General features: G+C 31.6%; 1 protein-coding gene across 1 annotated transcript in view; it reads left to right on the top strand.

Moving 5' to 3' along the window:
* LOC106672984 (prolactin-releasing peptide receptor-like) overlaps positions 1-15,020 on the top strand; it is a 99,655-nt gene that overhangs the window by 888 nt on the left and 83,747 nt on the right. Inside the window, exon 2 of the mRNA XM_024229930.1 lies at positions 285-562. Within this exon, the coding sequence (XP_024085698.1) occupies positions 285-562 (278 nt within the window). The remainder of the gene's footprint in view (positions 1-284; positions 563-15,020) is intronic.

Genomic DNA, 15,020 nt, shown 5'->3' with positions numbered 1-15,020 from the left:
AAAAAAAACTTGTGAAGTAAAAAATGCATGGTAAACCTAGTAACTCAGTAGCTCATGATTAAAGGTTGAGAGTGAAAGTTATATTAAAATGATGATGGGTTTTGGCGATCAAGAACATGCAGTGGAAGGCCCTATGATTTTACGTTTTACTGTCTTGCTAGAGTTAAATCGTTAACTTACAAGAGATATATTTTTTAAACTATTTTAAACTAAATAAATTGTCGAAGTGTATCGTTAAAATTACATGATAATGTTAATATATTCATCTATTAATTATGTTGCAGGTCGTTGGATATTCGGCAGCGTTCTATGCCACCTGGTGCCTTACGCACAAGCCACGAGTGTGTACATCAGTTCGTTCACGCTCACTTCAATAGCTGTGGACAGATTTTTTGTCATCATCTATCCATTCAAACCGAGGATGAAGCTGACGACCTGCGTCGGGATCATCGCGTCCATCTGGGTATCGTCGCTCGTCCTGACTCTCCCGTACGGCATATACATGCACCTTATGGGAGAACACCTGTGCGAAGAAGACTGGCCTTCGGAAAACTTCAGACAGGTAAAGAAACTGTGTTAAGATAAAAAATTTATTATTTCAATAAGCTTAAATCAAATATGTAACCACAGGAAGATGTGTTATCGTAGGTTGTTCAATTTTTGACTAAAACGAGAGACAATGTAGAAAGATGTTGCCACAACGATAGCACAACTAGTTCGTTGCTTAGAAGCAAAAAAAAGAGAAATATTTAGTCGAAAGTATATAAAAAGTTTGACCATAAATAGCTTAAGGACCTTTTAACTAAATTAACAGCGTCTTAGCCGTTGTTGAAGTGAACGGGGAGAAGGTAATAAAATATATTAACATTCTCCAAAAGAATTTTCGCTATAAGTAACCGCTGTTTGAAACAAACCACCATTTACATTCAACCGTCTTGAAGTTTTGAATAGAAATGAGATAGCTTGTATCGGCGTTCGCTAAACTTCCACTCTTCTCGGGCCTGTATAAAAACTTAAAACTTATATACTCTGGAAAAATATTTTTTTTCAATATATACACCCAAAGACACAAACAAACCGGATACTTGCATTTATTTTACATAATAACTAGGTTTAAGATACAACGTTAACTTAAAACTTAAACACAACATTAATACCTTGCAGTTAGCTTTATAAATGTTTCTAGTCTTTTTACAATCTTTTGATTAAAAATAAAGAAAATCTGTTCACTTTCAACCTTTCTAGAGCCAACTTGTTGAGCGATTCAATTGTATTTTTAAATTTTTTTCTTTGATGAAATATCAAAATTTGAGTAAGAAATTAATTTTTTCTTAAAAGCATTTAATTGGAGAGACTACACCCAGCCAGAAGTCTGGCCATGGACGAACGTAGCGTACTTCCATATCCCACGTTCCGGGTGTGGTGCGCTCCACGATGGTCTACAGCTGTTTAAGGCTTCCGGTAGTCTCCATTGACCCGCGGCTATAGACGATCGTTTTATTCCTCTTACCGCACTACGGAAGCGTCATTTTACGGCTTCCTTGATGGGTAATCAATTCCAAACGGTCGGCAATATAAAGGTAAGTTCTAAAACAATCATCAGAAGGCTCCGGTAGAATAGCCTGGTCACTAGATGTCCCGCATCAGGATTTCCACTACTACAGAACCATCGAATAAAATGGCGACTATTCGCAAATCAGCATCACGTTTGGATGTTTGACCATTGGGAGGCTGTTTTCTTCACAGATGGGTGCCGGATGGTTTGAGGTAATCTGATGGCCGGGATGTGGAGAATGGTTTGTTTCATGAGCCATGCGTGATAAACCTCCTTTTAAAGTACAGTTATGTTATGTGGAAGAATCATGCCCGTAGCGAACTGATTATTATTCAAGACGGATCGTTGACTTTAAACAAGTTCTTCTCGAAGCTGTGGTCCTAGTCGCACCAATTATTGGGGACGACTTCTTGAAAATGGTGGATAATCCTCGACGGAATATAGCTCGAGTTGGCCTCCATTGCTTGAAGGATGTACGGATTACCGCAATGAATTGATTACCAGCCATTCTCCTGACATGAATTCTACAGAATATATTGGGCACATGATAAAGAGATGGGTTAGGCATCGTTCGCCGCTTCCAAAAGCGGCGAACAGATTCAAACCGCTTGAAGAGAGAAATAAATTGTTTCCCCTTTCTGTTATAATTCAACAAATGTTATGAAATAACATTACATGATTTATGCAATAAAAAATTTATTGACGACGTTTGCAATATCTTGTTGACTTATTTGAAATACATTAAAATGACCATTATATGATAATTCATTAGAGTTCATGGTCCGATTGACCGAATAACGTTATTCAATTAATTAATCTTTATATAAGGTATTGGCTGAGATAAAAAAGTCAGTGTCACGAGCGGGATTCGAACCCACGACCTTCAGCTAAATACGCCGCTGCTCTACCACTTGACCTAGATCACAAAATCTAATGGATTTAATAAGTAACATGAACTATATCTTCACTAAAGCTCTCCGTGGCCATTTCATTTGTCGCCTAGAATCGAATAGATTACACGACATTTGAAAAATGGCAAAAAGGAGGGAAAATTCGAAAGGTGGGTTGAGATGAGAAGTTGGTGTCCGAGTAGTCTGAAGTCACGATAGCTCAAGTGGTAGAGCAGCGGTGTATTTAGCTGAAGGTCGTGGGTTCGAATCCCGCTCGTGAGACTGACTTTTTATCTCAATCATTGCTTTACTTAAAGATTAACTTATCTTTTACGTTTATAATTTTTTATTTTAACATTTATCAAGTCAGTTAGTGTTTTTGTAGGTTTTATACTTTTCGTCTACACCTTTATGTGAAAATAACTGAAAAATAATAAATAATGTAAAATTCCGAGTTTTATTCACAAGCATTTTATTATTTTATCTCATATTTTTTATCATATAATATCTTATATTCTGACTAGCTAGACATGCATAATTTTCCATTACCCTAAAAATATAAAAAGTCAAAATAATTTTTATGTAGCATTAAAACTGTCAAAATTTATAATAATTTACAATTACATCCAATTTTTTAAAAGTCAACGGTTTTTTTATATTGTACATACATTAAACTACAAATAATATTTTAATAACCGTTTTAAATCACTTAATCAATAAAGAGAATCGAATAGATTACACGTCATTTGAAAAATTAATTAATTGAAAGAATTGATTTGGTCAATAGACCACTAAATATAATGGATTATTTATTAATACAGGTATAAATTTTAAAAAAACTTATGAAGTCCATAATGCATGGTAAACATAGTAACTAATTAGCTCATGATTAAAGGTTGAGAGTGAAAGTTATATTAAAATGATGATGGGTTTTGGCGATCAAGAACATGCAGTGGAAGGCCCTATGATTTTACGTTTTACTGTCTTGCTAGAGTTAAATCGTTAACTTACAAGAGATATATTTTTTAAACTATTTTAAACTAAATAAATTGTCGAAGTGTATCGTTAAAATTACATGATAATGTTATTGATTTATAATAAATAGCATATTGTAGTATTACGTTATTCCTTTATTCTTTATAATCCATATAAAAAGAACCAGTTATCGATTAGTTTATTAAAATGAAATTTCGTTTTTAAAAAAGTGAGAAATATTCTCTAATTTATATTAATATTAACCATTTATAAAATATTATAAGCGTTAAAAAAATTAAATTCATTTCACTTTTTAAAATTTTGTCTTTTCTCTCCCGTACATTTAAGTACTGGAATCGACTATTATATTTCTTCTATTTAACAAAGGACAGTGCAAGAAAATCTGTTTGCTGACGAGCAGGATCTTCCTATGATAAAATGTGCTTATACGTGACAACAGGGTTGGTAGAAAGACCCTTTTTATTTGCTTCATTTTTTCCCGCTTACAGAACCTTACATAACCAGATTGCATATCATGTTTTTCTCCGCCCCCTCACAAAGTGCTCGTTCTCTTCCCTCTTCGATAAATACTGACATAATACACTAAATATATTGATAATGGTGACTAAGTTAAGCAGTAGATGTGGCTTTGAGAGGGCGAATTAGGGAAAAAGAGAGAGGGAATTCTTATGAAAAAGAGGGAGAGAAAAACTTATGAGAGAAAAAAATTTTAGAAACATCATATGGATTGAAGAATGAGAGAGATATGAACATAAAGTGATAAGGATAGTTTGAGATAGTTAAATAGATAAATAGATGATAAAGAGAGTAAAGCTTAAATCAGATTTCTGAGTTTTACTGAAATTTAACATCTCACTTGTAATATACAATATATCTGACCTAACTTAATTGAATTATAACAATGTATAATTTCGTTTTACAATAACTACAATTTAAAAAAACCTTTTAATGTGTGATGTTTAGTGACCGTTAGTCAATGATTATTGGAAGATCGTGAGATGCGGTCTGGTGTGACGTAGGTTTTAGAAAAACATTTTCTTTATCGTGCCAACGTCGATCTTTATCGAGATCATCTTCAGGGCTCAAAGTGTTTGTTTTTCGTGTAGATGTGTCATTCTTGCCTATCGTGTTGAAAGTCGGGTCAACCTATAAATGTTGATGCACATACATAAAAGAAAAAATATATAAATATATAATAACATTTAACAATTATATTAGTGCACGTATTTGTCAAAGAGTATTTTGTAGAAAAAAATTATTAAATTGAAATAAAAAAATAAAAAACAACACAGTAAACTAAGATTGTTACAAATAAATGAGACGTAGGGAGAGAGAGTGAGTGATTGAGATAGTAACAGAAAAATCTTTATTTCTAATAAGAGAAAAATAGAGACCTGTGAGAAACGATGAATGAAGAGATAAAGACAAATTAAAAAGAGGATGAAGAGAGGAAATATCAGTTAAAACATCATGCATAAATAGCTTGAAAGAAAAAGAAAGTGATAAAGAGAAAAACAGAAGAGTAATAAAGCGTGACTGAACGCGAGGTACGTACAAAGATTTGAGGTTGTGATAAAAACATGATGTGATAGAAACATGACACATAACCAAATTTAAGAAACATAACCATTTTCGAATTGCGTAGTCTCTTAATGTAAAATACACTGTTTTGAACCCATATTAGGTACCGAGCAGATTTTTAGTATATGTGTGAAAGATATTTCCAATCCATTTAACCGATTGCAAAACGATGCGGTTAGGTTATAATCGAGGTTTGAACTTAATTATAAAAGCGGACTAATCCAGCCTTTCAAGCTGTAAAGTGATTTAAGTTAGTTCAGCATCGGGCTTCAAAACTTATTAATCATCGGCCGGGCTCATTTTCTGAAAGTTGGCAAAATTAATGGTAGATTCATTATCGGAGAGACGTTCATCGTCGAGGACGTGGGCGGGAGACATTCATCCACTTATGTCAATGTTTTACAAGTCGCTCGAGTCCGCTCGCGTTAAGATTTAATTACCCCTTATTGCCAAACCAAAATTATACGATATTATGCTCTCCAAGCTTGTCGAAACATGGCGGCACCGCGGTTTTCATAATAACTCGAAGATAAATAGCGGCTAAAACTCATTTCGTAGTCTTGTGTTTGCATTCTTAAAGTTGACTTACGGATAACCGCCGTATATCGATTTGATGCAGTTAAAATTAGAAAAACACATTATTTACCAAGTATGTCATTAAATAATTACAAGCCTTTAATCATTTTTTAATTAGCAATATATCCTAATATTTTTGTGTTTTTTTTCAAAACATTGCAATACAAAATTATATGTAGGGTTTCCAGCAAAACTACTTCACAAATATTCATAATAGTACGAAATTTAATGAAATTACTTTGCTGAAAGCATGCTTCATTATGTAATATATCAAATATAATATCGTAAATTAAGTTTTCCAATTAAATATTTGTCTGTTTAATTCTTAACCGGCAATAATCTAAATGTATCTAAATCAGATCTAAATGTGTTTAACGGTAATACAATACTTTATTTAACTACAAACAAATGTAGAAGCTAAATGTAAATAAATATAAAATTAAATTATAAACTTTGTTAGTGGAGGAAAGATGGCGAAATAAAAAAATAAATAAAACTCATTGTGGAGAAGATACATGAACATAACATGTATAAATACCTAGAAGTGCACCTGGCTTTATTAAATTTAAGATTATAATTTTCTCTGAAAGTTAATATTCGGGATTTAACTAATCCAACGTCCCAAGCTTTATGAAAACACTTGATTGTCTATCTATTGGACTTTAAAGTTAGAAAGTTTCCTATTTATCTTTAAAGAAATACCGTGTCATATTAATAACTTTTTCAATTATAGAGGGGATATTTTAAACTAGTGTAAGGAAGCATGAATTAATCGACTTTTTTTTAACTTTTATATTTTATCGATTCGAGGCATTTTTCTGTCTCATTTTCAAAGAGCCTTGAGATCACTACTTTTAATCAGTTTTTTCTTATATTATGGTCAAAAATATTAGACCTATCTGTGCGTTCTTGCCTTAAATGTGTCCCAAGAGTCGAGAGTAGTTTACTTTTTATAAATTATTATTTTCTGCCATTGGTATCCTAGTATTTGAAGGTTATTATTTGCCCTAGTATAAGCAAATAATGTATAGTATTGTACCAAATAAGGTTATATACATGAAAAGCTATAAAAACGAAACAAAACTTCCAGTAAAATACATAAAAAAAATAATTTTGAAAAAATACTGATTCGTCTTAATTATAACAAACTTTATAAAGCCCTTAAATATGAATTTTTCTATCAAAAATACCCGGTTTTGTGCTGTATTTGCCGGGGGAAATTTTAATCCTTTTTAAAAATATAGTTCCGACTGACAGTAAGTTATTTTGCAAGGATCCGAATTTCGAGCCCTTTTCTCATCATCAGGTTGAAGGATTTCTACAACCACGTCTCTCAACATGAATTGCAAAATTGAACCGGCCGATGTTTGCCGATTTACGTAAAATTTCTATATGGGGATTTCGCCTAATTTCCACGTTTTAAAACCGTTGGAAAGCTGTCTCTCTTCTCTTTGAGTTTATGTAAACAATCTTCAGGATAAATGTTAAAATGAGTAAGAAAAATAAGGTTAAAACCTACAAAAATTTCCCATACCTCAACGATCAATATTCATCAGAATCTCTCTATAACACTAAATATAACCAACTTTATTCTTTCTTCTTGAAAGGTTTCTTTTCAAACTGCTTTATAAAAGATCTGAAGGCTCATTCGACACTCACAGAAATCATGAACATAATAAAACATGACAAAATTTACCCGTTAGTTAAAACTTTGAGACTTGCCTTAATAGCCTACAATAATACTATAATTTCAAATCTAAAAATGACACGAAATGAAATAACCTATGGACCAAGAGAAAACACCTATTCGGAAGATATTATTCTTGAACAAAAAGTGAAAGAATGTCATGACGATAGGCAACTTGTGATTAAAACAATAAAAGAGCAAATTGAAAAGGAGAAGGAAGTCAGAACAAATAAGTTAAATCAAATGAGAGAAAACAGAAATTCCAGAAGGAGAAATCTATATTAAAGATAAACAGTTCGGTAAAGCCAAACGAAAATATAAAAAGGCAAAGTATTCGAACATTACAAAACTAGCCACATTACACAAAAAACAATTTAAAATACATCCTAACCTAGTTAAAAGACCGAGAAAGTTTGCAAATACTGTCTCTGTTACAGATGGAAATTTTGATAATCGCGCTGACTCTCATCACATCGGCACAACGTGTAGAACCCATTCAAGTTACTGACCTAACGCACGGACCTGGGATCGTTGCCATACAGCTGCCACAAGCACATATGACAGACAAATATTATACATTTATTCATTTAATTAATTTAGAACAGATAAAAACAGAACTAGATTACGTAAAAGACTTACTCAAATTTAAACTTAGCAAACAAGAATCTCTCTCAAAGTTGTATCTCTACACACGAAAGAAATTCGACCACTTAATGCTAAACAAATCAAAAACACAAAGACCAAAGAGAGGACTTTTCAATGGTTTAGGAAAGGCCATCTCTTGGATCTCTGGAAACATGGACTCTGATGACACAGAGAGATATGACAAAGTCATAAATGCAATCCAGAGCAACTCCTTTCATTTGCAACACAATGTAGAAAGCCAAATGACAATCAATAAAAAACTAGTTGATGAATTTAATCACGATATAAAAATCATACAAGAAAACAACAGAAAGATAAAATTATTAGCTAATCCCCTTTTAAACGAACTAGAAAGGAACCAACTTTATAACGCTATCCTTCTAAACCTGATTTTATTAGAGAATAAAATTAATGATATAGAAAACTCTGTAGAGTTCTGCGAATTAAAAATGATACATTCTTCTATTTTGACATACGATGATCTCGAGTCTCTAAAGGAAACTCAAAATATTACGTTTATATCACCAGATCTTAGTATGCTTTGGCAACTAACTAAAGTGCATTGCTCTTTTGTTGACAATAATATCTACTATTTTATTGAGGTTCCTTTACAAAGCCAAACCTTTGATACCTATTTCTTGCTATCCTATCCAGTTCTTAAAAACTCCCAAGCAACTACAATATACACTTATCCACCCTTAATACTCAAGGCGAAGGATGATCTATTCACGGCGACGTGCATAGAAATTAATAACTTTACGTATTGTACAAATAAATCAAAAATCAATAATAATTGTATAAAACAAATATTAACAAACGAAAATCTTTCTAATTGTAAGTCTGGTTTTACATCAAGTGAACCATTTATAAAATATGTACCTTTTATCGACCATTATTTAGCATATAAGACTAAGAAAATTGTAATTATTAGAAATAATACTAATGAAACTGTATTCCTAACGAATACTAGCCTAATGAAATCAAGTAGCAACGAAAGATTGTTAAATGTAAAGACGATACCAATTTTTAAAGGAACTAAAGTTTTGTTAACAATAGCAGATGTGTCTAACCAAGTAAAAACAAACATATCTTTTGAAAATTTACATGTTGTAAATATAAAAATGCAACCATTTGAACTTTTAGAGGATACTCCCTCAAGGTTTTTAAATATTTACATTTATATTATAATATCTATCGGCCTAATATTAGCCGTCCCCACGTATGCTTTTCTCTGCTGGCGTCGTAAGAAAACTTTTCAATCGTCACACTAGATGGAATCAACACATGAAGAAGTCCGTCAAGATGAAAACGCTCAGCCAACACCTGCATCATCCGCTTTTTCAAGACTACCTTTTCTCTCATAGGAGCTTCGAACTTAGGGACGGAGGAGTTATAGAATAACCAGACGCCCCTCAAACCAACATGTCAATGATGTCTGGCGGGTCCAGATGGCCATTCATCAACTTAAGGAGCACCTCTTAAAAAGTTATGAAATAGCAAAACGCCTTTTAAAAACCAACATGTCAACAATGCCTGGCGGGTCCAGACGGCCATTCGTCATCTTAAGGAGCACCCCTTAAAACTAGTATAAAAACCCTTATCTCAAAATATCAATGTCTCACTCTTACGATAGCCTCCTGCCCGTCACTCTGTTTTAACATTAAATTGTACAGTTTTTTTAATAATAAAGTTTTTTACAACAATTAGTGATATATTAAAACTTAACTAACAATTTATTATCTCGTTTTGATCTTAATGTATTTTTAGGATCATAATTAAATAATTTTTTTTAAAACTCATGAATTTAATTTGGTTTACATTAAAATGTGTATGCTGCATTTAGTATAATCATAAAAAAACTTATAATTTGAAACAAACGAAACAAAGTACTAGTGTCCGGTTTTTATAGTCATTGATAATATTTATTGAAATGATCATATTTTATTGAGACATTTCTACTACTATCAGATTTCAATGTTATTAAAGAAAATAGTTAAAAATGTACTCATTCACATATTGTTTAGAACGTAGATTTGTTTTTAAAAACTCTTTATTTTAAGATTTTAAACAAATTATTTTCGCTGAACGTCGTGTATTTCTACAATGTGCCAGTCAGGTTTAAAAGGTAAATGTAGTTATTTTAGACGAAATTAATTTTTGTTTTAAAAGTTTTTCATACGAGTTTCAACAAGTAAAAAAGCGAGAAGTTCGGTACATGCCAACTCTTTTTTGTTTTTTTATATTGTTATTCTTAAAGTTGGTCTTTCTTACTTTGAACTTTACGTCTCGTAATATTATGCAGAATTATTTATATATTCTAAAGGAATAACTGTAATATAGTATAATCGAATCCAAACATGAAACGACGTAAAATCTGATACGTAAAAAAACAGCAATTTTTTGAAGATCAATGATGCTTAGCGTTAAAAGAGTATACTTGAATGGGCAATAGAGCCATTTCGAAGAAAGTTTCCCGCTTTCAAACTTTAGTCCCACTCCGGCTCGGTTTAATTACAAGATAGAGGATCTTTCCAACGACCTAGCTAAACCCGTTACATTTGTAATACTTCCGAATAGATTTTAAATTCGTTTTATTATTACGATTTATATAATCGGTAAGGCTAAAAAAATTTCAACAATTATGACCGATAAATGGTTTTATTGCTAAATCAGCCTTCAACATTACATGTTTTATAGATTATTCTCTGACTAAGATTGGTATCTCTTTTTCTCTGCATTACTTTTTTATAATTTCAATTTCTCTCTCTCTCTCTTTTTCTCTCTCTCACTAACTCACTCTCTCTCTCTCTCACTCTCTCTCTCTCTCTCTCTCTCTCTCTCTCTCTCTCTCTCTCTCTACAAAACAATGTGATATATATATATATATATATCACACATCATTTCTCTCACTTGTTTCGTAAAATACAACTGAAGTAATATAAATAGGTAATAGGCTAAACCCGCAATGCTAGGAGGTCTTCCAGGTGTAGTAGCATAACGCCGTTTTATTTACATACGAGTACTAAATAACTGATTGTCAACGAATAACGATTACTTGGTGAGGTAAACAAGAATTATTTAAACATTTGACGACCTGAGAATATTATGTTTTAACCTAATTATCATGGCACATAATTCTAAAATTGTCAAACGTGATCGCTTTCGTCACTATATCTTATTTTAAATTGATACATGGGTTTATAATCATATTTTAATTTTTTTTGCAAAACATGCCGCTATGTGGGCTGATAACGAAAGGTCACAGGGTGGTGGACCTCAAAGTGTTTTGTTCCGGAAGAGCGACGCGACCCACTCTAAGTGTAGCAACAGGTTTCATGTTACGTCACGCACAATATCAGAGAACGGCAAAAAATCGCCTTGAATTGTTCGCGCAATTGTTTGGCATAAGGCAGTTTTCTTAGGGGACATAACAATTGGATAAAAACGGAGAAATTTAGTGTACTGATTCTATAATATAAAACCTAAAACAAAGCAATTTGTATTTATCTGCCCACAATATTCTATACAATGCATCTTTGTCTGTCTGTCTCTCACTCTCTCTTTCTCTTTCTCTCTTTCCCATATTTCTCTTTCTCTCATATATAACTTTGTACAGTTTGTGTAAAGGTCATCATCATACAACTATGATCTTCTTCATAATCATCATCTCCTTTATGATGTGAGTTGATGCATTCACTGTACATAAATAAATAAAACTTACTAAATATTTATTATTAATTGATTTACGTGAATTCTAGACAAGTGTTTGGTGTAAAAACGGCCTTAACTTTTTATGTTCTTAGTCATACAATTTGTGGGAGTATAAATAAATAGTTGAACATAAAGGCAAAATCTGTTTTTCATCGATAAATATGGATGGTTAAAAATTGAAACGGGATCGACTAAGATCTCAGCAAAAGGGTCAGTATCAGCGTGATTGTGATATAATTACAGTCTTTAGAAAAATTACAATTCCTTAATTAACCACTTTACCGAATGTGACGCAACATACGTAATATTTAAACTTTTGAAAGTTATGTTGATTATTGGTTCCATCTCCTGAAGAATTATAGAATTCCTATAAAAAAATGCCGATTTTTAATACTTTTCAGGAGTGGGGTAGACAAAAGAATTCTCTCTCCTTTTCGTCCGCTTTTTTCTTCATTATTTTTCTCTGAACTTTCCATAATTGAGCAATTACATTTCTTTCATTTAATGGAAAAATGGGTTATTTCAAGGAGCGTTTTTGTACAAAGTCATTGCTTCTAATTTAGTAAAAAAATTATACTGTTTACTTAAATAACATTGTTTTTAACTAAATGCGTGCGTTTGAATTAATTCGTGGAAATTTTATCAATCCGACCGCTGAATTCTATTTTACAGATTGATTGGTAAAAGGGTTATTGCCAGGAAAGAGAGTGAATTCTGTTTGAATAAGTACAATTTAACTAAGATAGAAACCTCGTGTCAATTCCTCTTTTGATTCAACCCGCTTCGTATTCGCCTGGAATCCCTCTGGAAACGACGACCCGTGACAGGAAATCGATTCATGTTATACTGACTGTGATACCTGAATACAGAGAAATCTACATGATTTTCACTTAATATAACTACTTTCGGACATCCGGTAAAGAATGACATTCGTTTTTCAGATTAAATTACTATAAACATTATTTTTAAAGCGTGGCGTTTCATTTCAACGTGCAAAATAAGTTTTGTGACATCAAATTCAATAAAATTACAACTAGATCAACCGGACTTCTACATTATGCTTAATTATCATTAAATGTGTTATACGAGTTAAATTTTGATTAAACATCGATAACACAAAAATGTAAATAAAAATAATTTGTATTTAGTGGCGCAAAATTTGTAAATGTACAAAATGAACAGAAAGTATATAAACGATGGAAATAAGCCGTCTACCGGGTAAAGAAAATATATTTCAAGCCAAAGCTTTGAGTTATTTTTTAGACTCTTAATATGTATGCTTCAATATATTGAATCAGTGTAAGAATTTAAATAAAATTACAAATATGGGAATGACCAACGTACTGAATTAATTAGTATTAGCACCATTGCTTTTTGTAACATTTTCAGTCACTGAATGCATTATTCAGTATTATATGTCATGATGCAATTATCGCATAATTATATAAATATTACTGTCAAGCCAAAACCGAATTATTTCTCACATTTTTTTACTTTGCACTTCACTAGCTAACAAAATCTCCCCACAAATCTTTTATTCTCCTCAATATTTTTTATTCCGCATTGTTAAATGCGTCAAGAAGAAAACAAATAAATATATTTTTCCTCATTATTGTTAAAAATTATTGAATACTTCAAATATAAAACTGCTTGTCTCTAAATATATATATCGTTTTCACTTTCCTGCTTTATATTTCTTACGTAATGCCAAGAACAACGCAACCCCTTACACCTTCTCTCACACTCTCTCTTTCTCTCTCTCACATACACTCCTTCAATCACTGTCAGATTCTCTTTATTTTTCTTGATATTATTATTTTTTCATCTAAATAGACTTCTAGTGTTTTGTCTTTCACTCTCATTTTTACTGTACTTATATCTTTCTAACGTATACAGTTTCTATTTATTTTTCGATCTGCCTATTAATCTACGTGAAGTTTTAAAAAAAATTCCTCTCTCTCTCTTTCTCTCTCTCTCTCTCTTTCGCTCTCTCTCTCTCTCTCTCTCTCTCTCTCTCTCTCTCTCTCTCTCTCTCTCTCTCTCTCTCTCTCTCTCTCTCTCTTTCCTTTAATCTCAATCTTTCTCTCTTTGATTCTCTCACATCCTCTATTTTTATATTATCTAACCGGCAATTTATGTAACTTTTTATCTTTCCTCTCTCTTTCTATCGATACCTATTTCTCTTTATAAAAAAATTATTTTCACACTCTCTTTCATTGTTTGACTCTTTGTAGCTCTAACCCACTCTCTCCTTCTCCGGTTCCAAATTTTTAACTTTTTCTTGTCAAGCATTGTTGACTTACTCAGTTTGGCCACTTGGTACAAACTTTTTTTATAATCAAGTAATTTTATTAATCTTAAAAGTGAAACATTTCAGTTACTGACAAATTAAATGCAGTACAAAAGTAATAAAAACAAGATGACAATTATAGAATATGGAATATGAATATTATGGAATATGACTTCCTGGCTATTTATAAATAATAAGGATCTATCTAAATTGCCAATAAATATCACACAAAATGTGTAACTTTGTATGAGATTTATAACTTTTATAAATTTATCTATAATTCTTTTGCATGATTTAAACATTCCGAAAATCAGATACAATTTATTAACTTTTTTAAATATGATTTTTTTCGATTTTTGATTTTTTTGAGGGTTTGATGGAGTGTTTTATAAGACTTCCAACCGTGATATACAGGTTCCCTTTATCAAAATTTATCGACAACCTGGACCTTAGGGTCTGAAAGAGATTGGAGCCCCCAAATAAGTACGTGATAGTACCTCATTCAGAAAATTACGATAATAATGATATAATAAGAAAATGGTGATTGATTTAGAAGAATCTTTTTTATTTGCAAATAACAATGTAAAGAAGTAAAGTAAAAATATATTAAGGGTTGCAAAAAGAAAAAAATTGGTTCCAGAGCATTATTTCTTTTGAACGGATTTTAGCATATATACTACACTTATATAATTATCGTCAGGTTTTAAAAATATTTTTACGCAAACATTTAAAAAACCACGTAGTGACAATGTTAAATTTATATGCTGAGACTAAAATGTCCAACTAACAAAAAAATATTCAGAGTGAAGTTTGAAATTTAACTTGACATTGTTTTCCTGACGAAGCGGAAAGTTTAATGAAGCATTTATGTTAATGAACCAAGCCGATGGTCTTAGATTTTACTTTCATCATTTATTTTTATCATTATATCTGTTTGACTGTCACTCCTACTCTCAAAAGTTCTGAATATCAAAGAAAAACTATTGGGTTGTCCGGAAAATAATGCAGGATTTTGGTATTAAACAAAAAAAAAGAAACTAGTTACTTTAAAGCAATGTTCTTTAATCAAAATAATTTCCCATNACTTAA

This window comes from Cimex lectularius, unplaced genomic scaffold, assembly GCF_000648675.2.
Source record: "Cimex lectularius strain Harlan isolate CLEC.00 unplaced genomic scaffold, Clec_2.1 scaffold416, whole genome shotgun sequence".
NCBI lineage: Eukaryota > Metazoa > Arthropoda > Insecta > Hemiptera > Cimicidae > Cimex > Cimex lectularius.
The sequence above is the reverse complement of the archived record's forward strand: the minus strand, read 5'-3'. Positions and strand labels throughout refer to the sequence as shown.